At 51.1% G+C, this 27185-nt stretch overlaps 1 protein-coding gene across 1 annotated transcript; it reads right to left on the bottom strand.

Annotated features, from left to right (window-relative positions):
* Positions 1-4057: 4057 nt before the first annotated feature.
* Positions 4058-26692, bottom strand: TRIM25 (tripartite motif containing 25). The gene is made up of 9 exons (XM_041724411.1): positions 26005-26692; positions 21856-21951; positions 18977-19210; positions 15272-15443; positions 13506-13571; positions 11292-11318; positions 10860-10949; positions 10680-10778; positions 4058-7969 (listed from the first exon to the last, which is right to left on the bottom strand). The coding sequence occupies exons 1-9, from the start codon at positions 26596-26598 to the stop codon at positions 7440-7442; spliced, it is 1908 nt and encodes a 635-aa protein (XP_041580345.1). The 5' UTR covers positions 26599-26692; the 3' UTR covers positions 4058-7439.
* Positions 26693-27185: the final 493 nt, after the last annotated feature.

Genomic DNA, 27185 nt, shown 5'->3' with positions numbered 1-27185 from the left:
TTTTGTGTGTGTGTGTGTGTGTGTGTGAATCTTCTACATAGAGAAGATGAATGTAAAATTACAAGCTGAGTAGTTTTTTTCATATGAACTTTTCCCTGTTCTCAAAAGTAAAATAATAGTAATCTCACAGAACAAAAAATAAATTAACATAGATACTGGCCACTCCAAAACCCACATAGAAGTGTTTGGGGAGAGATGAAAAAAAGGAAGAGCATTATGGCAGTTTTTTTTTTCAAAGATGACCAGAGCATTATTTCCCATTCTACATGCATAATTACATTACATGTAAATAGTCTAAACATACCAGGTAAAAACCGAGATTGTCAGATTGCAGATAGAAGCAAGAACCAAATATATGCCATCTATAAGACATCCACTTTAAATATAATGACATAGGTTAAAAGCAAAAGGATGGAAAAAAGATATGCCTTGCTAACATTAATCAAAAGAAAGCTAGAATGTCTATATTAATATCAGACAAGTAGTTTTCAGAGTGAAGAATTCTAGTGGGACATATAATGGTCACTTCATAAGAATAAGAGGGTCACTTCAACAAAAGGATATAAAAACCCTAACTGATATTTAGGTGCTTATAGGAAAGCTTCAAATTTCATAATATGAGGCTGATAAAAAGGAAAGTAGATACACCCACACTTTCAGTCAAAGACTGTAACTCCCTTCTCCCAAGAATCAATACAATAAATAGATGTAAATCAGTAAAGATATAAATAAAAGACTTGAACAACACTATCAACCAACTTGACCAACTGACATTTATAGAACACTCCACCCAGCAACAGCAGTATACACAATCTTCTCAAGTGCATATGAACATTTTCCAAGCTGTATCATATTCTGAGTCATAAAACAAAACCTGATAAATTTCAGGATGCCTGGGTGGCTCAGTGGTTGAGCCAGATGTCTTTGGCTCAGGTTGTGATCCCGGGGTCCAAGGATCAAGTCCTACATGGAGCTCCTTGCGAGGAGCCTGCTTCTCCCTCTGCCTATGTCTCTGCCTCTCTCTCTGTATCTCTCATAAATAAATAAATAAAATCTTTTTTTAAAAAAACTTGATAAATTTCAAACAATTCAAACAATGCGAAGTATATTCTCAGACCACAATGGAATTAAATTAAAAACCAGTAACAAAGATATCTAGAAAACTCCCAAATATGTTAAAAAACACACACACACACACTTCTAAATAACTGATGGGTCAAAGAAGAAATAAGGGAAACTAAAAGTATTTTGAACTGAATAAAAATAAAAGCATGAATGAATGTCCAGTTTCCAGTTCCACACATAGGAAGCTTAGAAGCTGCAATTTCCTCCTACCAATAAGTAAAAAGCTGACAGATTGAATGATCAACCATTGGACCCATATGAGAGGGGAGGACGCAGGGCAAACTGCTGTCCCCAAGATTGGAAAGACAGGCAAACACAAGGAATCATGACTGCCGAAAGTAGACACCAATGGAACCAGTGCTGGAGTAGAAACACCTAGAGTGTAATTGAAGAATTGCTGGAGGCTCTGTAGACGACTCTGAAGGTTAAAAACTCCAAGGGGACCCAGTCATGGAGGTACTCCCACTATATTGTGAGATTTACCTCCAAGAGCTCAATCAGGTTTCCCACAGTAAATATTGGAGAATAATCCTCTTGAGCTTTCAGGAGGGTGGGCAAGAGGAACCATTTTGAAACACAGCAGAGCACTCTGCTCTTCTTAGCAAGGCCTGCCCTCAGGAGAAACTATTTAACCAGAGCCTACAATGCTGGGGTTTTATCAGGGCTTAATGATCTGGGGGCAGAGGAATACTCCATTCCAGCCCCCTCTAGCCATCCTGTCCTACTTGGAGGAGAATAAAACTGATAAATATTTGTGAAGTTCACAGTCCAGAGGCATAGGCTCACCCAAATCTGAGACCTCATCACAGGACAATGGTACATGTCTCCTCCCCACCACACCAAAGGCCTGTCTACAGCAGTTCCTTTCACCTAGTACACCACATCTGGCTAGTCAGAAGTTACAAAGCACACCAGAAGGCAAACAACATAAGCTGAAAAGATAGAGCAAGCATCAGAACCAGACATGGCAGGGAGGTTGGAATTATCAGACCGGGAATTTAAAACAACTATAATTGGGACGCCTGGGTTGCTCAGTGGTTTGGCACCTGCCTTCGGCCCAGGACATGATCCTGGAGTCACGAGATCGAGTCCCGCACTGTGCTCCCTGCATGGAGCCTGCTTCTCCCTCTGCCTGTGTCTCTGCCTCTCTCTCTCTCTCTCTCTCTGGGTCTCTCATGAATAAATAAAATCTTAAAAAAAAATAAAAAATTAAAACAACTTTAATAAGCTAAGGGCTTTAATAGATAAGTAAACAGCATACAGGAACAATGGGTGCCGTAAGCAGAAAGAACCAAAAAGATGGGTGTGCCCGGGTGGCTCAGTCAGTTAAGCACCTGCCTTTGGCTCAGGTCATGATCCCAGAGTCGGGCTCCCTGCTCAGCAGGCAGTCTGCTTCTCCCTCTCCCTCTGCCCTTCCTCCCTGCTCATGCTCTCTCTCAAATAAATAAATTAAATATTAAAAAAAAAAAAAGAGAGAGAAAGAAATGGCAGAAATCAGAAACATTGTAACAACTAAAGAATGCCTTTAACAGGCTTATTAGTAGCCTGGACATGGCTGAGGAAAGAATCTCTGAGCTAAAGTATGTACCTCAACAGAATCCTCAAAAACTAAAAAGCATAAAGAAGAAAGACTGAAAAAAAAAAAAAACCCCAGAATATCCAAGGACCATGGGATTACTAGAAAGGTATAATATACACATAATGGAACACCAGAAGAAGAAAAAAAAAAAAAAGAACAGAACTATTCCTCAGAATAATGACTGCAGATTTCCCCAAATTAATGTCAGACATCAGTCCAGATCCAGGAAGCTCACAGAACACCAAGCACAATAAATGCCCCCACAAAGCTACATATGCAACAGCTGAACATCCTAGAAGCACCATAGCATGCATCATGCCCTAGCCCCATGCATTGGCATCTCATCAGCAAGCTTCATGGACATTCAACCAGGAACGTTTCAAAATCCAACTGGGAGATGTGCCCCCAGCTATAAGTTTTCAACTGAGAAAACCCAGGAGCACGTGGAAAAAATGAAAAACCTCAAGTGTTTGGACTTCCCAAAGGAAACAACTGTTCAACATAGAAAATTCTGTCACAAAAATGGGCCGGGGAAATCATCAGTCATGACGTGTTTTCACCCAAAACACCCAAAACAGTTCCCACCTGACTAGCCGTCCTTATCATATTACTGTCCCTTCTCTTCCCCTTAGACCTGCCCCCCTATAGTTTACGTATTGAGATTGTTCTGCAGCAAAATGCAGGCAGACTATAACTACAGGGTCAGGAAAGGCTAGGTTCCATCCATCGTCCAAGATGCAGTGGTGTTCCACTACCACCTGGGATGGACATTCTTTTATAGAGGAAAGTGGGCTGGGGGGAGTTGGGAGGGCTGTTACCAACAAAACACCTGCTGGAGTAAACTGGGAGTTCTAAGAGGCTTTCCACTGGCTAAGCTGTAAGGGTCTCTCATTGGCTGAGCTGTTGCCAGGAGGAGGAGAAAAATCTCCCTTCCTCCTGCTGGGGTAGTAAAGTGCAGGTGCTTTCCTGTTGGGAATGCAAGGTGCTTTCTTCCCACTGGGTCTGCAAAGGACTGCAAGGAGTAGTACAGCATGAGAACCCCCCCTTCTGGCTTCCCAACTCCATTCTAGGAAAAAAATATTTTATTTATTTGGGGGGATGGGGCATAAGCAGGGGGAGGAACAGAGGGAGGGGGGCAAGCAGACACTGCTCTGAGCACAGAGCCCAAGGTAGCACTGAATTTCATGACTCTGAGATCATGACCTCAGCTGAAACCAAGAGTTGGACACAACCAACTAAGCCACCCAGGTGCCCACCCTCAACTCCATTTTAAATGAAGTTTCCTTTATTCAGTTTCCCAGCTCCCACGGTGTCTTCGTCTGGGATGCTATAACAAAAATACCAGAAACTGGATGGCTTAAATCACAAACTTTATTTCTCACAGTTCTGAAGGCTGTAAGATCCAGCCAAGATCCATTGTTGGTAGATTCAATGTCTGGTGAGGAACCACTTGCTGATTAAGACAGCCGTCTTCTTGCTATGTCCCCACATGGCACAAGGGGCAAGGGAGTTCTAGGGAGGTCTCTTTATAAGGGTACTTAATCTCATTCATGAGGGCTTCACTTTTATGACCTAACCCACTCCCCATACCATTGCACTGGGGGCTAATTTTCAACATATAATCTTTGAAGCAACACAAACATCTAGTCTATGGCACACGAACTCCTTCGGGCTCAAGAATTCGTGAAAACTTAAAAAAAAAATCATGAAGGACTCACAGAACTCAGAAAGTGCTATACTTTTTGCTGTGTGTAGACAATGCATACAATGTCTTCAATGCAAGAAAAAGTACCAGACACTGCTTTGTTACATTACAGCTTCCTAGGCACGTCAACCAGCCTTCATGCTGGTAGTTCTCCTGGGTTTCAAAAGATCTGTGGTAATGACCCTAATCAGCTCTTAAAGAATCGACTCCCTGGGCAGCCCGGGTAGCTTAGTGGTTTAGCGCCGCCTTTGGCCCAGGGCGTGATCGTGGAGACCTGGGATCGAGTACCACGTTGGGCTCCCTGCATGGAGCCTGCTTCTCCCTCTGCCTGTGTCTCTGCCTCTCTCTGTGTCCCTCATGGATAGATAGGTAAAATCTTAAAAAGAAAAAAAAGAAAGAATCGACTCCCTAAAAAATCATGAAATAATAGCTCAAATACTCCTAATTAACTAAAATCAATAGTGTGCTGGGTTGGGAGGAGGCAGGATAAAGAGATTATGTCTCAATATTACAGATCACAGATCCATTTCAGAGCAATTAAAGCAGACAGACCGGCCAGCCTTGAATAATACAAAAACCTGACCCTGACCTGATCATACCAGAGTGACTGTCAGTCCCTGATACCCAGATCTAGGATAGTATTTTTATGTTTGTGTTCCTGGGGATTTCTGACTCTTCCCCAGGGTACCAGGGGGCATCTAGGAGGCATCTCCTCCATGATGGGATGGCAAGAGTAGGAAGCAGAGTCATCCAACCTCCTCATCTGACTTACTTTGCAAAACAAGAAGTCAGATAAATACAAAGTTGCCCCAAACTCTGGGATGGGCAGTGGGGAGGGAACACTGTCTCCCCAATGCAAATAGAATGGCTCGAGACAGCAAGGGTGCACTCCTCCATTTACATCTCCAGAGCGCCCTGTACAGAGCTCAGCGTGGGTTACCTACTTGCCTCTTTTAGAAACAGAGGCAACCCTGCTTCCCTGTCCCGAGCTGTACGATCTCCAGGGACGAGCACTCTGTGAGTCTCAGGTGTGCACAAGGAGGCCACAGCAGGACCCTTGGATTCGTCTTCAGCATTCCCCTCCTCTAACCCCAGCCATTCCCCAAGTAGGAATTGGCTTCAGACAGGACTTTTGTTTCAGAAGATCAATAAAGATGCTTCTAACCTGGGTCAAAAGCAGAGAAGAATCACTAAAGAACTCTTCTTCCCAGTATCAAAGGAAGAAAGCTTTTTAAAAACCACATCTCGGCTACTGCAGGGATCTCTTCCCTACAAAGATGATCTCCCTCCCAAGGAAGTGAAAGTCCTTGCTGGGAGACAATCCAGACAAACACACCTGTCAGGAATTTCCAGTGCTCTGGGCCTGAGTGAAGTGCCCTGGAATTCCAGCACAAGGTCAGAGATGTGTTAAATTCTCAAATATTCATTGAAGAGGTCTGGGGTCCCCACATCCCCAATGGTGACTTCTTCTTTATACCACAAAGAGCCTGATCTGAGCTCCCCTCTTAGGAAAGTCCAGAGCAGGATTCATTTCACCAGCAAGAGGCTAAATTCCTCCCACTCTTGGATTGGCAATTTATGTCCTGACAACATCAGGACATAAGGAGCTCGGGGAATTCGGCAATCCATGCCCTCCTTCCCCTTCGTGGGCTACGGTTCTTTTCACTGCAGAGAAACACTGCGGGAAAGTCATCCCCTTCTGCTTGGGCCCTGGAGCCTGTTCCCTCCCTGGCCCTGAAAGTCTCCGTGCCCCCTGTCCTGGTCAATCCCCACATCTGGAATTAGCTCAAAGGAGGAAAAGAGAAGGGGCCAGAGCCAGTGACAGGCATCTGACTCCCATGAAGGCCAGCACTGGGTGTGCAGCCGTGGCCAGGGGTAAACAGGAACATTGCCATTTCCCCGGGATTTGCCAGAAGGCGCTTCTGGCCCTAGGTAGTCACCCCAGCAGGTGAGCTCACATAGTCCCCGAAGCTGCCCCAGTGACCTGTCCACAAGATTGTAGGCACTCGACTGCCGGTCATTGTGGTATCTACACCAGCCAGGAGAGGAGAGGCTCTCGCTGAGCAGTTAGCAGCAAGGCAAGAGGACGCTCCGGAGAGCAGAACCATCACACCTTGTCAACCCAGGGCAGCCCTCGCCCAGTAGCGTCCCTTGCCCCAATGCCTGAGCTTTGGGAAGAAGGCCTCCCACAAGGCTCTCTGGTGCCGCCAGAGTGTCTACCAAGGGTAGGACTGGGAGGGGTGGCCATGCGTGGGACCTGGGTCACCCTGATATTGAATCACAAATCCCACACAGGGGGATTCAGATCAGGGCTCAAAACCTTAGCCTGAAAAGTTTCCCATTGGATTCAACGTCCTAAAAACCATCCAAGGGGTGTCAGGTATGAGGAGAGGAAGCGAAGCAGGGCTATTTTCCAGTGGAGGGAGAGGACACACTTCTTCCAGAAACTGATCTGGGTGGAGACCGCTATGGGTAGCTTAAGGATAGAAAATAACCAGGAACCTGAGCATACACCTGAACCCCCACAGGTGGGGGATGAATAATATTGAAATTCAATTATTTTGGAATTTTTAAAAAATCTATTGAGTTGAATAGTCCTATAGAGAGTAATCAAAAAAGCTAAGATCCAAAGGCTGCTCCAGAGAGCAAAGGAGCCTACACCACATGGCCTGAGAAAGAGTGTGCAGTGGCTACAGATTCCCTCCAAGAGGAAAGGGTGCTAATGATTTTACTCCCCAAAGCCCCATCCACCTGCCAGTAGCCGGGGACCTAGCAGAACAAGGGGGAGGAGGTTTCCCTGCCCTGATGGGCACCAGGAGGTGGCCGTGATTCCTGGCCCATAGTGCAATCACCCCACCTCTTCCCCTGGCCAGATCGCTCCTCTTACCCCAACCCCCTAACCCTAGCTTTCCACAGGTCCTCTCCCACACTCCCAACCCTTGAGGAAATCTCAGGAAGCTCTCAGAGAGGTCCACTGGCAGCTCTGTCATCCCAGTCCCGGGCACCCAGAGGCCAGTGTCTGCGGCCTGCCTACTTGTAGGAGCAGATGGAGAGCATGGCCCCGGCAGAGAACACCCAGAAGGCTGGGTACAGAGCCTCAGTGAAGTCCACCCTGTACTTATACATCAGGTGGACCTTGTCAGAGACCCCAAAGAAGATGACGAAGCCATGGTCACAGTTGAGCAGCACACCGACCCGCGTGGCCTTGGTGGAAGGCAGTGTTTTCTCTACATTGTTGTGCCAGGCAGAGATCTTGGTGTTGAACCACTCCACGCACCAGGAGGCGCTGTTGCGGCCGAGCCGGCTCTCCGGGCCCTGGCGTGGCATGCTGCCATAGCAGATGCCCACCCCACAGAAGTTGTTCTTCTGCAGCTCCACCTCCCAGTAGTGGATCCCTTTCTTGTAGCAGTGCAGGCCCAGCACCTGGGAGCAGTATGTGAACCTCTTGGGATGTGGCTGGTAGTTCAGGGGTAAGTCTGCCACAGAAGCTACAGTGTAGTTCTCCAACAGAGCTACCTTGTTGTGGGCAGTGTTGTAGTCCAGGCTGAATTTCACAGCATCTAAGAAAGCATCACCCAAGGAATTGATTACAGGAGCCCAAAGTGCTCTCACTTTTAAGCCTTTCCCTAACTGGGACAGGTTTTTAATCCATCCATCCATCCTTCCACTGATCCATCCATCTATCCATTCATCTACCCACCCATCCAACCATCCACCCATCATACACACATCCATCCATCCATTTTGTCCAGCCAGCCAGACATTTGTCCATCTGTCTCTCCATCTCTCCATCTATCAGTCACCCAGCTGTCTATTCATCCATCCAGGGCCATTTACTTAGCACCCGATTCTGGGCAAGATGCACAACTCTGACCAGACATGGTACCTGACCCCACAGAGTACACACTGCAACAAGCAAGACAAGCCCATCAATAACAACACCGTGAGACCGCACCCCACCGAATGGTTGCCTACACTGCTAGAGGGACAAGTGGTCCTACTTGAAGGGTGGGGAGGGTACAGGGAAACATTTCGCTGTTTGATGAGGAAAATTAAACAGAAGCAAGTAGGGTAGGGAGAGGCTATTCTGGACACAGGGGATACTGAGAGCAAAGCTTGGGGTCACAATGATTGGTGGGCACGTGGTAGGACCAGGCAAGGCTGAGCACCTGGGAGAGAAGTCCTAGCAGGAGAAGAGAGACATGTCTGGGCCACAGAGCAGAGAACTAAAGAATCTAGACTCTACTTGGTGGGCAGCAGGGAGCCAAATGGCATTTGTAAACATAGCGATTACCTGAATATTCCTGGTTGGGACACCAGCACTGGCCTCCCCACCCTTCCTGCCACACTTTCAACCACTTCCAGGAGATCTGAAGATGGAGCTCAGCTGTTTGTTGTCCTGACTCTCCACCTCCTTCCTGGGACACACTCATCTCTGCCCCTCCCCTCCCAGGAGACCCTGGACTGTGGGAAACAGGTCCCAGGGCAGCAGGGCAGAGGGGAAATCCCTAGCCCAGGAACTTGGGAACCAAGAGGCCTGGAGTCTCCCCCCACCTGCCACTCCCTTGCTAGGTGGTTTAGGGCAAGATGCTTTTCATGGAGGCCGGAGGCTCCCCCTGGGCAAAATGAACGAACGGACAAGGGAAAATGTTCTCTAAGGCCCTGAGTTGCTAGAACTGCCTTCCCTTGCTCACGTGTCTGCTCCCAAGGAGCACAGGGCTCCAGAAACACAAGGGTCAGGGCACCACCAGCGGCTACGCGGCTCTGCCAGGCCTGGGTCTTGATGGGGGCAGGAGAGCAGGAAGTTCCGGGGAGGCAGGCCCTGAGAAAGCCGAGCCCCCTTGCCCCCAACACCTGGCCCCCTGCAGCTGCGGAGGGAGCAGGGCCAGGGGCACGCTCCATGGCGGAGTCTCGGCTACTGCGTGGACGAGGGTACGGGTGGCTGTTGAGCGAGGCTGCGGGTGTGGATGGGAAACAGAAAGAGCAAGCAGGAGGAGCCCAGAGCTGGGCCTGAGGATGCAACTCCAACCACTTACAGTTGGTTGAGGGAGGCAAGCTCGCAAAGGAGCTTAAGGAAGAGCACCAGAGCAGCATGGTGAGTGTTCCCTTCTAGAACGATGAATGCCGCTGAGCTGTGCAGCCCAGCCAACTGAAGCTGAATGGCAGCTTTGACATTTAGCTGCATGGGGCTGCCGCTACCCGCAGCCAGAGCTGGCCTGGAGAGGGAGCAGGGTCAGAGGCCAGACTGCCGTGGGAGAATGAGGCCCGTGGCTCTGGCCCCCACAGCCCTGGGGGGCTTCCAGCAACATGGAGACTTACAGCTCCACCAGCAGGGTTTGGTCAAGCCTGGGGCGGGCAGGGCAGGGGGGCCTCTGACATGCAGCCACAGTTGAGGCCCAGCACTGGAGTCTCCCCTCCACACGGCTGTATTTTTCCAACTTCCCTCAATAGGATCACCGAGGAAATGAGAGGACCACACAGCCTTCTGTGCTGGTCCCCTGCAGCCTGATCTTGCAGCACTGGCCCGGCGCCCAGGAATTTGTATTTTTAACCAGTATTCAGGTGAGAGGGAAACAGACACAGAGCAGCAGCCAAGAAAGGCGGGCTGCCTTGGCTGCTTTTGTGTTCCTCTGTTTCGCTTTTGCTCTCGTGATGAGGAAAATTTAAACATGCTGTGGAAGGGCAGGCCCCAGGAGAGCCAGTGAGGGTGAAGAGGTGGGGATGGGAGGCCTAACTCAGAGCCTGAGTCCAGACAGAACAGGAGTAGCTGGCCTTGGGGTGGGCGCAGGAGGGGGCAGGTGGAGATGCAGGAGAGATGGGAGTAACAAGGGGAGGAGGGGCCCCTCTTCTCTATGAAGTGAGGGTGGGTGGGGGATAGGGAGAAGACTGGTTATGGCAAGTGGGAAGGTTCTGGGATGGCAGAGGAGTCAGGAGAAAACTGAAACCAGAGTACCGGCAGTGGGCCCCCAGCAATGCCTGAGGCACAGCAGGTGGGACCCCAGAGAAAGCGGGGAGCTGGGCTCATGCAGGGCTAGGGGTTTAGAGCACCGTCTGTGGAATCTGTGCTGGAAAGAAGCTGGGGAGGGGGGAGGAAGGTGCTGGTGGGACGGAGCCAGTCAGGCTGCGGCAGAGTGGAGGATAGGCCAGTCACCAGCAAGAAGAAGGGGGACCAAGCTGGACCTCCTGGCGGAGGCGAGGGCAAAGCCATGCACAGAGCCACCCAGAGCCTGAGAGCCAACAGCATCACACCTCAGAGCCAACACTACTCACACTCCAGGAGCTCGGGCCTGGACTTGAGTAAGAAGTTCTCCAGCACCTTGGCTTTGAGGGACACGAGGTTTGGCTGCTCGGAGGTGGCTTTGGCTCCAGCTGGGTGAGGACACAGACAGCCATTTTCAGAACAAAGTCAGCGTGGGCACCCCGCACTGCCCCTTGCCCGCAATAACTCACTCTCCAGGCCTGCTTGTTTGAGGTCCGGTAACTGCTCTGGGGCTCCGAAGGTTGGCATCTTGACAGACGAGGCTGAGGCAGAGGCAGTGGCTGCGGATGAGGAGGAGAAACATGACACTGAGGGATTAGATGGCCTGTCCTCCCTTCCACACTCATCTTCAAGAGCTACTTCCACAAACACACCTGGACAGCTGGCATGATACAGGTGAGCCCACCCAGGGCAACATTCACTTTTCATCTCGCTCACATGTACTTGAGCTCACCCCCAACCTCAGGCCTCATCCCCACCCTGCCCCAAAGGAACATAATCCCAGAACTCGGGCTCCATCCCGGAGCCCCAATGCCAGAGGACAGCCTTCGCAGCCTGCCAGCACTTAGCTTCACACGTGAGCAATCTCCAGAAACAAAAAGATGCACAGGTACATAACCTACCAGGTTTCTTGGTTTTCCTTTCTTCTTCTGAAAAAGAAAATTTTCAGAATGAAGATCTTTGCAAGCACAGCCCAATGACACCTTCAAAATCCCATGAGAACCATTTGCATGAATGTGATCCACACAGATACTTTCACTGGGAATATATTTCACTAGGATATTTTCATTGGATGCAAGCACACAAATCTATGATGACAGAAACATGCAACAGTGGTTTTGGGGGTTGGGACCGATAATGAGGAGCATGAAGGAGTTTTCTGGGGTAATTCTCTAACTTGATTTGGGTAAGGTGACACACACATACACGTCTGTCAAAATTAACTATACTCTAATTAAATTATACCTCTGTAAAATAAAAATACAAAAGAAAACATAACCCCAAAAAAGAAAAAAAGATGGAAAAGGGAGTCAGCAAAGAAAGGTGCTTGCTGAGTATCACAAGAATCTTTAAAAACTGTCTGGAGAGGGACGCCTGGGTGGCTGGGTGGCTGGGTGGCTGAGCACCTGCCTTCAGCCCCAGGCATGATCCTGGAGTCCCAGGATCGAGTCCCACATCAGGCTCCCTGCATGGAGCCTGCTTCTCCCTCTGCCTGTGTCTCTGCCTGTGTCTCTGCCTCTCTCTCTCTCCCTCTCTCTCTCTGTGTCTCATGAATAAATAAATAAAATCTTTAAAATAAAAAAAAAACTATCTGGAGTATGCAACTATGAAAACTGAATTTAGCTAAAGCAAAGACTCTCAAAGCGCACCCCCCCACCACCCAGCAGCATCAGCACTGCTGGGGAATCTGTAGGAAATGCACTCTTGGATCCCACCCATGACCCTGATGAATCTGAAAGTCTGCGGGTGGGGCCCAGCAATCTGTGTTTTACAAACCCCTGGTGAGTCTGAAACATATTCAAATCTACTGGAGCTAGAGGATTTCGGGTTCCTTCTGCCACCTTCCCCACCCCTAGAATGAAAAGGGGTGTTTTGGCTCTTATCCCTGCCTGCCTGCAGGGTACTTCACGTGGTGGACATCCCTGGCTCTCTTCTATCATCCTCCACCTCCCCGCCAGCCCCCATTCAGCCCCATGTGACCCCCTGGTCCCCCTTCCTCCCATTCCTGAGTCCTGTTTCCAGACGCTGTCTTCACACTGGCCCCATCTCCCTCTCTCCCGCCCACTCCCGCAGGACCGGCATCTCCGGAGGGCCCCCTCCCAGGTCATCGCAGTTGCTCCAAGTCCCGTTTACACTGTGACTGGTCCACTCCTTCCCTGCCCGTTGCCCCATGGCAGCCCGTGGCCAGCATCCACAGCTCACTCCTGCCAGAGTGGCGCTGTGACCTGGGGCAGCAGCAAGAAATTCTGCCGGGGGCAGGGGTGGTGCTCTGAGAAGGACACAGGTGCACAGCATTGGTTCTGCTATTTTTCCTTTTCCCTTGGTCATGCCAAGTGTCCTTCCACATCTGCCCGCTGAGCTGGGGGCTTCCCACTCCACGCATACCCAGCACCCGGGCCCTGGCTCTATTCTGTTCTAATAGCACATGCCTTCTCACCGTGGCAGTGATATGCCCCCAAGCGGGCCAAAATGGATTTTTGGTAGAAGGTGAAAAAAATCTTATTCTTTATATGTATAAAAGCATAGTCTATAAATAGACTTACTGCATATGCACGGTATTAAAATTTCATGGGTGCGGGCGATTAGGAAAATAATGTCTTCAGTGGCTGGGGGGGCAGGGGGAAGTAAGGGAAAGACAAGGGAGGAAGGGCGGGAAGTGTCCTGCCAGCAGAAGCACAGGATGACTCAAGACAGAACAGCTCTGAGCTCCATGAGGAGCAGCCACCCTGGCTCCTCGGGGACCATTGCCAGGCTCCTCCCGGGGTGGGAGCCAGGGCGGGGGGGCGGGGGAACAACTCTGCCTAAGGGCCAAAACTTGGGTGTTGGCAAATATTTCTCGAGACAAGCGGGCTTTGGTAACCTTGCTGGCCCAGGCCACCTGCAGAGCCAGTGCTGATGGGCCAGTCCTGCTGAGCACCCCAGGGGAGCTCTCACCACAGCCCCTCCAGCTCCTGCTCAGTGGCCCGTGGCCAGATGCATCTCCAGAGGCACTCGCCCCCCTCCCCCAGCAATTTGGGCCAGGCTGGTGGGAGCAGCCATGCCTATGAGGGTCTCGGCTGGAGCCCCGGCTGGCCACAGCCATGCTGCGCCCCAGGAACAGCAGCAGAGTTACTTACTCGGGAGCTTTTTCGCAAAATGTATGGGTTTGTGCGTGGATGCTGAGCCATGCTCTCCAGGGTTCCCTGTGCCAAAGAAGAAGGCATTAGTTTATGCAGCTCCTCTGAAGGCACCCTCCGGGCCAGCTTGCCTAGGGCCGGGAGAAGAGAGGCTTTACAAAGGCAATTTCCAGTGACTTTCCCCATCCATTCATTTACAAGAGCTAGAAACAAGGTGACATGAAGACAAGTTTGTTGTGTCCTTCATTTCTCTGGCTTAAAATATAGCGGGGGTCAAGTGTTTTCTCTGCCAGTGCCCCACTCCATGACCTCTGAAGCCTCTCTGAGGTTCAATTTCTTCCAGTGTCAACAGGGATGAGCCCCCTGCTTGTGGCAATGAGGCCAATAACCCTGGTATGCAGTGCTAGTTCCTCCCCCTCCAGTTTTTCCATCAACCCTCCTCCACCAGACTAGCAATCACTGATGTAGTAGGAAAATAAAAATGCATGGCCAACTCATCCACAGTTTTACCCTCTATACAGAGTGTGCCACACCTGTCTCAGAGGCCCTTCTGCAAGGACACTCAGCTAGCCAAGCTGAAATGCAAGCCCACCACCTGGGTTATGCAGTAAGATTAACTGTGTGCAAGGCTCAGTGCCTGGCAGAGGGGAGAGAGTACTGGATGAAAAACAGACTGAGCCCCGCCCTCACAGAAACTGCAATCTAGTGGGGGAAGAACAAAATGACAGAAAAGCAAAGGCTCCCAAAGGAAGATAAAGATCCTGGGACCTAGTCTGAGGAGTGGGAGTGGTGGTGACAGGGAAGGTTTGCTGAGAAATACAATGTTTCACCCAATCTCTGAAAAGTGAGAGGAGTGAACTGGTGAGGATGGTGGAGTCTGAGCCTTCTAGGCAGTGGGAAGGGCATGTACAAAGGCCCTGTGGTAGGAAGTTTAGCATATGTGAGGAACTGAATGCAGAGACGTGTGTGGGACAAGGGGGCACTTCAGGACTGGTGAAGTGAACAGGGCCTGACCAGGCAGGGTCCTGTAGAACACTGTCAAGAGCGTGGTCTGAAATCTAAAAGCAATGGAAACTCTCTTAACAGGGTGAGGGAAGAAAGTCCCAGGAGATCAGATTTGCATCCTAAAAAGCTCTCTGGCCACAACAGGCATGGATACGGAAGGATTATTTAGAAAGCTGCCACAGGTGGTGGCAAGAGAAAGCAGGCAGGTGGTGGCGGGCAGGGGGACCAGTGGACTGAGTCAGGAGATATTTAAGTAAAATCTTAAATAAAATCTTTAAAAAAAAAAAAAAAAAAAAGAGGCAGCCCAGGTGGCCCAGCAGTTTAGTGCTGAATTCAGCCCAGGGCATGATCCTGGAGAAGCAGGATCGAGTCCCACATCGGGCTCCCTGCATGGAGCCTGCTTCTCCCTCTGCCTGTGTCTCTGCCTCTCTCTGTGTGTCTCATGAGTAAATAAATAAAATCTTTAGAAAAAAAAAAAAAAGCCATCTGAGCAAGCCTCAAGATCACAGACAAAAAGAGCCTGTCCAGAAAGTCCCATTGTTAGCATCAAGGCCCCCAGAAATGTTTTACGCAGGATGGCTACAACCCAGGATGTTTCCCCACCACCTCCCAGATGGAGGGAGGGGGCAGATGTCTCAGGACCCTGAAATTCAAGCCCCTGTGCTCTGAATCAAGACCCTCTCCCTGACACCAAAACACTGAGGGGACCCAACCCATTTCAGGGGTCCCAGGAGGGGAGCGTGGTGGTTGCTAATGGTTACCTGAGCTGGTGGGTTCCTCAGCCTTCTGGTCCTGGGACTGCCTGATATAGTGTTTCAGCCTCTCTTTGAGATTTGAGGTGCCCTGACAGATACCCTTTATCAGCTCCTGATTCAGGTCCACTTTGGGGACGTAGAGTGGCTTTGTTGAGATTCCTTGCAGTTTTTTCGCTTTCTGAAACAAGCCAAGGAGTTAGTTCAGGCAGCTCCAGGGAAGCCAGGGCCGAGCTCCGGCTTTATGAACATCACGAGGAGCTTCCCTATGCCCACATGTGCTCAGTCCAATCAGCCTTCCCAAATTACAGGCCAGAAGTTGCTGGAGGCTAATGTGTCACTTTTGGTCACAGCTCTCTGGATGGGGACAGGCCCTCAGAGACCAGTCACCTACCATGAGAGACACTAAAGTCCACAAACAACAAGTGTCAAAAAAAAAAAAAAAAGAAAGAAAGAAAAGAAAAAGGAAATAACAAGCATCCTGCCAGGAACTCTGCCAATTAGTGGCAGGGACAAAGTTGGGACACAATCTGCTGAACCCCATGGATAATGTTCCCCCCTCCTCCAGCTGTGGTGGGCCAAGTAAGGAGGTGCAGGACCATGTCCGGCCCTCGAGGACCAGCTCTGAACACACGTTCTAAAACTGGACAGGGATGCCTTGGGGGGCCCAGGTTCGGCCAGGGCATATGCAGGGAAAAGGAAGGAATGTACCGAAGGTCCCAAACCTTGAGATAAAGTTGGGTCATACAGCATTAAGAGGCTCTAGAAAGGGACTCAGAATCATTCTCAAAGAGCTGCAGGCAGCCACTCCAACAAACAGGAAGGAATACGGAGATGAAAATCAGTGGTGCCCAGCCCAGGCATGGAGAGAAGTCCATGCAGGGAGAAGAGGAGGTTCCCAGTCACTCCTGTACTCTCCCCAGGACCTAAACAAGGAATCTGGTCCTCTGAGGCGTTGTCACCCCATCGATGGGGCTCACCAGAACATGCGCTGCGTGCCAGGAGAAGGGGGCAGTGATGAGGGATGGGCTTCCCGAAGGAGCAGACAGTCTGAACGGACATGACTACAAGCACATCTAAAAGCACGCCACCCAGTGCTAGAGCAGAGGCAGCGTGACCTGCTCCATCACCAGTAATGGCAGGGTAACAAGATCTGAGGAAGATGGGGGGAAGCTGGGGTGGCCCTGTAAAAAAAAAACAGGATATACTAGGCAGAGGAAGTCGCCCTGGAGTTCCCATCCAAAGCCCAGTGTGTCTGGGGAACGATGAATGCTGTGCGGTGCTTATAGCACAGAGCATGGGCTGGGGGCGGGTGGCAAGAGAGGAGGCTGCTGGCAAAGACAGGATCTGGTCACTGAGGGCCTTTAGAAAGACACCTCCAGGGTCCATGGGGAGGAGGGGCAGAGGCATATGCAGTAGGCAGCGTTCTAAGATGGCCCCCAAGATGCCCACCTGGCCTGGGGGTACACACCCCGTATAATCTGCTCCCCCCTCCCCATGCCCTGGAGTACGGGTGGGACAGTGAATACGGCAGGATATCACTCCTGTGGTTCAGTTACCAAGCATGGGAAAACTGAATGAATACTGCAGATGTAAAGAAGATCCCCAATCTGTTGGTTTTTAGTTCATCAGAAAGGTGAGTGTCCTGGGTGGGCCTGATTTCACCAGGTCAGAGCCATTAAAAGGGATCAGGCTTATAAGAAAGAATGGAATTTTGCTGGGACACCTGGGTGGCTCAGCGGTTGAGCGTCTGCCTTCAGATCAGGGTGTGATCCCGGAATCCAAGATAGAGTCCTGTATCAGGCTCCCCGCAGGGAGCCTGGTTCTCTCTCTGCCTGTGTCTCTTATGAATGAATAAATAAATATTTTTTTAAAAAAGAATGGAATTGCCCTACGACCCAGCAATTGCACTGTTGGGGATTTACCCCAAAGATTCAGAAGCAATGAAACGCCGGGACACCTGCACCCCAATGTTTCTATCAGCAATGGCCACAATAGCCAAACTGTGGAAGGAGCCTCGGTGTCCATCGAAAGATGAATGGATAAAGAAGCTGTGGTTTATGTATACAATGGAATATTACTCAGCAATTAGAAACGACAAATACCCACCATTTGCTTCAACGTGGATGGAACTGGAGGGTATTACTCTGAGTGAAATAAGTCAATCGGAGAAGGACAAACAGTGTATGGTCTCATTCATTTGGGGAATATAAAAAATAGTGAAAGGGAATATAAAGGAAGGGAAAAGAAATGTTGGGAAATATCAGGAAGGGAGACAGAACATAAAGACTCCTAACTCTGGGAAACGAACTAGGGGTGGTGGAAGGGGAGGAGGGCGGGGGGTGGAGGGGAATGGGTGACGGGCACTGAGGCGGACACTTGACGGGATGAGCACTGGGTGTTTCTCTGTATGTTGGTAAATTGAACACCAATAAAAATTAATTTAAAAAAATAAAAAAATAAAAAAAATAAAAAATAAAAAAGAATGGAATCTTGCCATTTACAATGACATGGATGGAGCTAAAGAGTATCATGCTCAGCAAAATAAGTCAGAAAAAGACAAACACCATGATTTCTGTCATATGTGGCAATTTAAGAAACAAAAGGAGCAAAGGGTAAAAGAATAGAGAGAGACACACACAAAGCCAAGAAACAGATTCTTAACTCTAGGAACTGGTGCTTACTGGAGGGGAGGAGGGTGCGGGGTTGGGGGAACAGGGGATGGGGGCTGGGAGTACACTTATCATGATGGGCACTGAGTAATGTAGAGAATTGTTGAATCTGAATCTGTTGAATCTGTTGTACACCTGAAACTAACATAACACTGTATGTTAACTATATACTGGAATTAGAATTTTTTTAAAAAGCGGGGCGGGGGGGGGGGGGGGCACTTGGGTGGCTCAGTGGTTGAGCCAGACGCTTTTGGCTCAGGGTGGGATCCCAGGGTCCCGGGGATCATCAAGTCCCATATCAGGTTCCCTGTGAGGAGCCTGCTTCTCCCTCTGCCTATGTCTCTGCCTCTCTCTGTGTGTCTCTCATGAATAAATAAATACATTTTTTTTAAAAAAGAGGGGTACCTGGCGGGCTCAGTGGGTAGACCATGACTCTTGATCTCAGGGTCATGAGTTCAAGCCCCACATTGGGTGTGGAGCCTACTTTTAAAAAAGAGAGATAGAGAGAGGAGAGAGAAAGAGAAAGACCAATAACCTAAGGAGAAGAAAAAAAAAAAAGGGACCAGGCTTTCCTGGAGGGAGAAATTCTCTGCTGGCTTTGAAGAAGTAAGTAGCTGCCATGTCAGGAACCAGGAGGAGGACACTCGGCAAGGAGCTGCAGCGGCCTCTGGCAACCAGGAGCAGGCCTCAGCCAGCCAGGGAGAGAGCAGGGACCTCGGGCCTGCACCCCAGGAACTGAATTCTGCCAACAAACCCATGAGCCCTTGGCTCCAAAAGGTATGCAGCCCAGCCAACACTCAGATTGCAAGCCTCTAGGCCACGTCCCGACCCCTGGGTCACAGAAAGCATGAGGTGACAAAGAAATGCCCGTACAAACCACTAAGTTTGTGGCAGGTAGTCCTGCAGCACAGGAACCGGGTACAGTGCGCACTCGGGGCCGCTTCCGATGACCACTTACAGCCACACCTCGTCAGGCCCCGCTGCACTGTCAACAGCATGCAGGCAGGCGGAGAGGGCATTCCAGTGTCTTATCGAGACCTACCTCCAGAAACTCAAACTCGTCTCGCTTGATCAGGGCAAGTTCAACTTCCTCCTTCAGAGTCTGGATCTCACTCTTCTTCTTGAGGAGGATCTGGTAAATGTTGCCCAACTTGGTACTGACCCTCTTCTCCTCTTCCCTTATCTTCTGTATTGAGATGGCCTCTGCGCCATCGATGAGGGCCTTGATTTCCATGCATTCCTGTCTAACCTGCTTCATCTTCTGACTTGCAGTCTCCTAATGGGGCCAAGACACAGGGGCATCCATCAGATAGGCAAGAAAGTTAAGCCTGTGGTACCAAGTGTTGTGAGATGAACACCAGGTAGTCTTAGCTGTACTTCATGTGAGGACAAATGGGCACAATGGCTTTACATGGGAATTTGGCTACTAGTATCTAGGGAATCTGAATCTGCTCATACCTGATCCAGGAATATTCTCTAGAAAAACACTCAGATGAGGTGCTTGGGAGGCTCAGTCGGTTAAACATCTGCCTTCAGCTCAGGTCATGATCCTGGGGTCCTGGAATCGAGCCCCACGTCGGGCTCCCTGCTCAGCTGGGAGGCTGCTTCTCCCTCTCCCTCTGCCCCTTCTCCCTCTCATGCTCTTAGTCGCTCACTCTCTCTCTCAAATGAATAAATTTAAAAATCTTTTTAAAAATTTTAAAAATAAAAACCTGGGCAGCCCGGGTGGCTCAGCGGTTTAGCGCCACCTTCAGCCCAGGGTGTGATCCTGGAGTCCCGGGATCAAATCCCACATCGGGCTCCCTGCATGGAGCCTGCTTCTCCCTCTGCCTGTATCTCTGCCTCTCTCTCTCTGTGTGTGTGTCTCTCATGAATAAATAAAATAAAACCAACCAACCAATCAATTAATTAATTAATTGAATTAAAAAAAATAAAAACCTGCCCCAGAGATAGACACAAGAATGCTCCTAAGCAGCATTGTTTGAATTATCAGGACCCCGGGAACAACCAAATGTCTATCAATAAGACACAAATCTGCAAATTATTCATGGGATATACTATTAAACAGTAATGAAAACTAATGAGCTGGGGCAATGCACAGACAAATTTCCATGAGGGAAAAGACAACCTGCAGAAGACAACATACAGCATGATGCCCTTTAATGCTTAGGAACAAACAGAATGGCTTTCTTTCAATAAGAGAACACTCCTGGGGTTTACAAAGGCACATGGCTGCCCTGTCACAGACTATATTCCCAGCCTCCCCTGCAGCTAGACTCGGCTAGGGGACTAAGCTAGCCCCAGTGCAACATAAGCAGAAGTGGTGTGTGCAACACTCTTCTTCCCTGTCCCCTCTTTTGCAGGCTAGAACGAAGATGTGATGGCCACCCAGCTTCAGCCAGGGGTGAGATAACCCCCTGCAGTAGTCAGGTAAGAAGAAAAGACTCGGGGCACCTGGGTCACTCAGTGGTTGAGCATCTGCCTTTGGCTCAGGTCATGATCCCAGGGTCCTGGGATCGAGTCCTGCATCAGGCTCCCTGCAGGGAGCCTGCTTCTCCCTCTGCTTATGTCTCTGCCCCTCTCACTGTGTCTCTGATGAATAAATAAATAAAAGTCTTTAAGAAAAAAAAAGGAGAAGAAGAAAAGATTCTGAGTCCTGTCCTGTCCACATGGACAGAGACATCTCACTAGTCTGGGTGGCTCAGATCTGCCAAAGGGAACAAAGGAAACTTCTATCTCATCTAAGCCTCTAAATTTGGAGGAGGGAGGGAGGTAATCTCTGTTAGCAGGTTAGCCGACCCCCTCCAACCAGTACAGGTACTTTCCTGTACATGCCTTCATGTAGGCCGCACAGCCACCTTTGGGAAAAAGATGTGATTCCATTGTGCAGCTGGGCTCAGAGATCTGCCCACAGGAGCCAAGTATCACAGGTAAATTAAGGTAGGAATCTTGAGATGAAGTTATCCTGGATTACCCAGGTGAGCCCTAAATCCAATGACAGATGACTTATTAGAGACAGAAGAAAAGACACAGAGGGAGGAGAAGGCCATGTGAAGACAGAGGCCAGGGCTGGAGTCACTCCAGCCACAAGCCTAGGAATGCCTGAGCCACTGGAAGCTGGAAGAGGCAGAAAGGATTCTTCCCTAGAACCAGAAGTGTGGCCCTGTCTTTGCTTTTGAACTTCTGGCCTCCAGAACCATGAGAGAACACATTTCTGTCCTGGTAAACTGAGTTTGTGGTACGATAGCCCTAGACCTACATTTTTGCTTCCTGTTTTTTTTCCCATTTAAATCATAACCACTTTTTATATTAGCACTTTTTTCTCACAATCTTTTTCTTTTTAAGATTTTATTTATTTATTTGACAGAGAGAGAGAGGAAGAGAGTGAGTACACAAGCAGGGGGAATGGCAGGGAGAGGAGGAGAGAGAAGTAGGCTCCCCACAGAACAGGGAGCCTGACGCAGGACTCGATCCCAGGATCCTGGGATCATAATCCGAGCTGAAGGCAGATGCTTAACTGACTGACCCACCCAGGAGCCCCTCACGATCTTTTTCTTTTAAGTAAGTTCTACACTCAACATGGGGCCCGAACTCACAACCTTAAGATCAAGAGTCCTATAAAAATAAATAAATAAATAAATAAATAAATAAATAAATAAAAGAGTCCCCTGCTCTACCAACTAAGCCAGCCAGGCGCCCCGATATTACTACTGTATAGCCCAAATTTTTAGGGATTGCCCCTGTCCTCCCTGTACCACAGTCAGGGCTTGTAGACAGTTTCCAGTTTAGGTCTACAAAAGATCTTTTCAGGGACATAGCTTTCTGGATGTTTTGCAAGGTGATGCCTATTCCCGACCCTGTGTGTGAAACCGACTGGAGCCCCCAGGGCCGTGGCTGGCGGTGGAGAGCCCCGTCACTCACCTGCACATCCTGCTGCCTGGTTCTCACGTCCTCGAGCGCCCTGGATGCACCACTGATCTGATCGTATATGACAGTCAGTTTATGCTTCAGCTTGGTCTGCAGAGAAAAGCACCAGCATGAGAAACCACCTCAACCAGCCCCCAACAGCAGGGATTGCCCCCAGAATCTATCCCACAGAGCCTTCCGCCAACCCAAGTCTTGCCTGCCTTTAGCTCTTTGTAGTATTCTCGTATTTATTGCCTCCTTTCAAACTCCTACAGGGACAGTACAAGAAAGAAGTTGAGCATAGAACCTGGAGACAGACAGACCAGGGTGCCAGTCCCCAGTTCCCAGCTGTCCAAGCATCTCTCACCTGTGTCCTTGGCCAAGAAAGAGATACAAATGTTTCTACCTCACAGGGCCAGTGGAGGATTAACAGAAACAATGTAAGAACTCAGCACAGTAGCACAGTGCCTGGATTTTAGTAAGGATAAACGAAATGTCAGCCTGGCTTATTAGGAGCCTCTTTGTTAGCACCTATTTTACTGAGGACGAAACAGAGGCAAGAAGGCCTGCACGGGGGCTGAGCTCACAAAGCCAAGAACGAGCAGGGACGGTTCATTCCACGATGGTAGATGAGGTCGTTGGGGCCCACCCTCCCCCTATAAACAACCAGAAAAGCAAACTTATTGGGTAGAAAAATCTGCTTAATGACAATGGGGAGCTAACCAAACAGGGAAGGATGGCAGCCAAGATCTAGGGGGAGCAAATCCAGAGAAATCAGCCTGGCGTCTGGAGTGGTTCTCCCAGAGCCACCTGCCATTCCGGAAGACAGCTGAAAGAACCACTGTCAACCACAGGGAAGCAGAGGGACAGGAGTCAAAGTCCAAGGCTCTGGGGCGGGGATCTCCACAGGCTACAGGCTGGGAATAAGGATGAGCAAGCAGTAGGCCAGCTAACCATCAGCTCAGTCCCTGAAACTGAACTAAGGTGACTCAAAATCGCTAAGTCCCTAGCCACCTCCAGGAACCAGAGCCAATTATGCATGAAGGAAGATAATATCATCCAAGGCCTCTTAGCATTTCTATAAATTTTCAGAATCAATCTTGGAGCGTCCGACCTCCCTGCTAAGGTGAAAAACAGGGGCACAGAAACGGGAAGGAAAAAAACCCAGCACCATAATCATAGTGACTAGAGTTTCTTATATCTGCACCACGAGCCAGGCATTGTTCTAGTGCTTTATAGGCATTAACTGATCAAAAACTAAGAACTGACACTATAATGTGGGAGTTACTTGTCTTCTATAAATTGGGACATGGAAAAACAGAGTAATTAAGTGGCTTGCCTGAGGTCACATTTCTGTTAACTAGCGTTACAAGGTCCTGGCGTTATAATGAAAGCACTGAGTACACTAGAAATGTCAAGAAAAAACATTTACTTCCCCTAATGAGCTGGCTCAACATCCTCCAGCCTCGCCTCCACTTTCCTGCCTCTCCCACTCAACTAAGATATTCAGGCCTAAATCTGACCTTGAATCTGGATTTGAACAACCCAACGAGAGTCACATGGAAGGGCTGGAGGCAGAGACCAAGGCCACACTAATTTGTCCCTGAAAGCCCAACGTACTGATGATGTTTCAGATTCAACCTGCGTGACAATGCCCTTTGACCCGTCCTCTTACGGTGGCCAAGATAAACAGTGGGCCAAAGGCAGAAGGCCAGGCCAAGGCAGATCCTGACTCACGGGTCTCAGAGCTAGAAAAGAACTCAAAACACCCAGGGCTGTCAACTGTTCCACCTCCAAAAGCCACTCTCTGCAGTACACCCCAAAACTCTATGGTTTGGAAAATTGTTTCCACCACTAATGAAATGTATATGGCAATCCCCTGATGGCAGAGAGAGGGGCCAACAGGCTCCAGGCAAAAGAAAGTGGCCCAAGGATTTTGAGAGGCGCAACAATCTCCTCATTGAGGGTAGAGAATATTTTGAAGTTCTGAGGTTCTGCTCACATATTGGGGACTTGAGTCCTCCAAGAGGATGTAGGAAGCGCCAGAGTCCTGAGTCTGCCCCACACCAGTAGCCAAGCCAAGCCGGCCACTAAAGGCTGGGGCACTGACCAATGAGACTGGTTCTGTCCCAGTAGTGAACAGCAGCAGGGCTAGAAGGGGAGGCCGATCAAAGGACTTTGCTAGCCAGGACAATGGTGAGGCCTGGGGAGGTGGCAAGGCCAGGCGTGTTACAAGGATTACAAAGCCAAGCACTTACGGATGCAGGCCCCAGAGGCTGAGAGAGAGCTGTAGCTCCAGGCCAGGCTGAGAAGAATCCTCCTGACCCTACTTGCCTTCTGACTTCATGGACAAGAACTTCTAGAAGAGCCTTTTGGCAAGAGCCATCATGGGTCCTCAAGGATAGGCCCATGCACCCTGAGGCAAAGAAGAAATGGGCAGCCTGATACCTGCCCCCCCCCCCCAGCAAGTTCTCTTCCACCCCAGCTGCACAGAAAGTACACCTGCAGCACTTAGGCAGTACTCGCCCAGAGAGGAAGCGGTCAGAATTCAAACCCAGGAGTCAACACCAAGCCCAGGTCAGAGCCCAGGTCAACCAGCCACCTGCCTGACATGGGGGCCTGCCTACAAAGCACTTTCCACACAGCTCATCCCTCCAGAGCCTCCTGACCGCCCTCGCAGATTGGGAGGGAAGGCTACTATCCCATTTTACAGATGAGGAAGCTGAGGCTCAGAAAATTGCAGTTACTTGCCCCAAACCATAGTTGATATGGGGCAGAATGCAGCTCCTGGCTTGAAAAGTGACACAGGTTCTTTAAGGCAGCTGGTGGAGACCCAGGTGGCCGTGCCTGACCTGGTCATGCCTCAGAGGTCAACTCTCAGGCCATGTCTTGAGGTCTGGTCTCTGAGACTCAGGGAAGAAGTTCTGAGGGCCCCAGCTCAGACAGAGAAGCAGACCAGGCCCGGGAATGGCTATGGTTGCACAGGAACAAGACCTGGCCCCTGGTCCTGGAGGCCCCCGCCCCCGCCCCCGCCCCAAACCTCTGCCAGGCCTCCTATCTCCTTCGACAACAGGACAGTCCTTGTTCTCCATGACAGGGCTGAGAGACTTAAAGGCAATCAGGCTATACTGTGGAGCTCATGCTGATATAAAAAAAGGTGGTCCGATTACACCTTGTCAGCCCTGCCTTGAGTCCAGAAGGGGAAATTATGATTTACCCCAAACCACTAAAACCATCACAGACCTGGAAGGCTCCTTTAGGAGCCACCTGGTCCCACCTCCTCAATTTACCGATGAGCACTCAGGCCCCGGGGACCAACAGTGTGCTCGGAAAGTCTCACAGCCAGGCTGGAGGGTACTGTGGTGCAAGAGTCTGGCGCTGCCTGTGGAGGTCTCCAGAGAGATCTGGCATTTGCCCACGGTTCTGCTCATCATGATCCTCCCTGGTCACTAGAACTCTCGGGGATCCCTGGGTGGCGCAGTGGTTTGGCGCCTGCCTTTGGCCCAGGGCTCGATCCTGGAGACCCGGGATTGAATCCTAGGTGGGGCTCCCAGTGCATGGAGCCTGCTTCTCCCTCTGCCTATGTCTCTGCCTCTCTCTCTCTCTCTGTGTGTGTGTGACTATTTAAAAAAAAAAAAAACTCTCTGCCTACCGAAGCTTTTTGGTTCACATGACCTCAAGCCTCCAGGAATGTCCCAAACTCGGGTACAGGGCTGGTCATGGGGAAAAGTGGCAAACTCTAGAGTCGAACCAGGGAGGGGTCCCAATGCCTGCCCCACCACTCACGGGGTTAGTTTAGGCTAAATTAACCTCTCTGGATCTTCCGCTTCCTCAACTGCAGGATGAACCCAATTAGATCCACGTCTTGGATGCTGCCAAGATCTCCCGAGGTAACCTCCAGGGCTCCTATTTGATGTTGGAAACCGTCTACTAAACGCCGTCAGCCGGGGAGTAGGCTTAAGGCAAGCCACATCAGCTGCTGCACAGAGGGCCCGCGGAGGGTGGGCCGCGGATGACAGAGGAGGCCTGTATGTCCTGTATGTTCTCCTCGCCCTGCCTCGGTGGTCGGGCCCAGCAAGGCCCATCCTCCCAGCCCAGGTGACCCGCGTGGGCCCTCGGCCCCGCCCGCCCAGCAGCCCTCCCGCGCCACCCCGCACCGCGCACCTCCAGGTCGGCGCTGGCCTGGCTCAGGGACGCGGGCGAGCAGGCCTTGTGCTCTATCAGGCAGATGTGGCAGATGCACTCGTCGTGCTGGGGGCAGAAGAAGTCCCGCAGCCGGTTGTGCTCGGCGCACTTGCGGCGCAGCAGGTCCTTGACGGGCGGCTGCAGCTGGTGGTCCCGGAAGGCGGGGCTGTCGAGGTGCGGCTGCAGGTGCTCCTGGCAGAAGGAGGCCATGCACACCATGCACGTCCTGACGGCGGGCGCCTTCAGGCAGTGGTCGCAGGCCACCTGGCCGGCCGGGGCCGGGGCCGGGGCCGGGGCGGCGGGCGGGCGGCCGTCGGGGGGCTGGGGCGCCGCGCCCGCCTGCAGGAGCTGCTCCACCACGGCGCACAGCACCGTGTTCTTGTGCAGCTGCGGCCGCGCCGGGTGGACGGCGCGACACTGCGGGCACAGGTAGGGCGGGCCCTGCACGGCCCACGTCTCGTCCAGGCACGCGCCGCAGAAGTTGTGGCCGCACGGGGTGGTGACCGGGCCCTTGAAGGGCTCCAGGCAGATGGAGCACGACAGCTCCTCGGCCAGGGGCACCAGCTCGGCCATGGCGCTCGGCGGCCGGACGGGACGCGCGGGACGCGCCGGCTCGGGGACACTGGCGCCCCGCCCCAGGCCGAGGAAACGAAACCGAGCGAGCGGCAGGGCGGGCCCGCGGCGCCAGGGAAGTCACGTGGGGCGGGGCGGTGGGGGAGGGCGCCCCCCCGCGGCGGTGTCTCCCCGCGGCCGGCCCCGCCCCCGGCCCCGCCCCCAGCAGCCGAGCGAGGCGCCCCGGGCGCAGGCTGAGCCGCCCTGCGGAGCTCCCCGAGCTGCGCTCCCGCTGGGGGCCCGGGCCGGGCTGTCTCCGCTGGGCTAGCGCCCGAGGGCCGGGCAGGGAGGGTGCCCCTCTCCCTCCCGCTTTTATGTGTTTATTCATGAGGGACACAGGCCGACGGAGAAGCCCCTCCATGCAGGGAGCCCGACGTGGGACTCGATCCCGGGTCTCCGGGATCACGCCCTGGGCTGCAGGCGGCGCTGAACCGCTGCGCCACCCGGGCTGCCCTCTCCCTCCCTCCCTAACTCCTCCCTGGGGCTCTTGGGTGGCTCAGGTCGTGATCCCCGGGGTCCTGGCATCGATGCCCCATCGGGCCTGGCAG

Source organism: Vulpes lagopus, chromosome 12 (assembly GCF_018345385.1).
Source record: "Vulpes lagopus strain Blue_001 chromosome 12, ASM1834538v1, whole genome shotgun sequence".
NCBI lineage: Eukaryota > Metazoa > Chordata > Mammalia > Carnivora > Canidae > Vulpes > Vulpes lagopus.
Note: the sequence above shows the minus strand (reverse complement) of the source record. Positions and strands in the feature narration are given on the sequence as shown.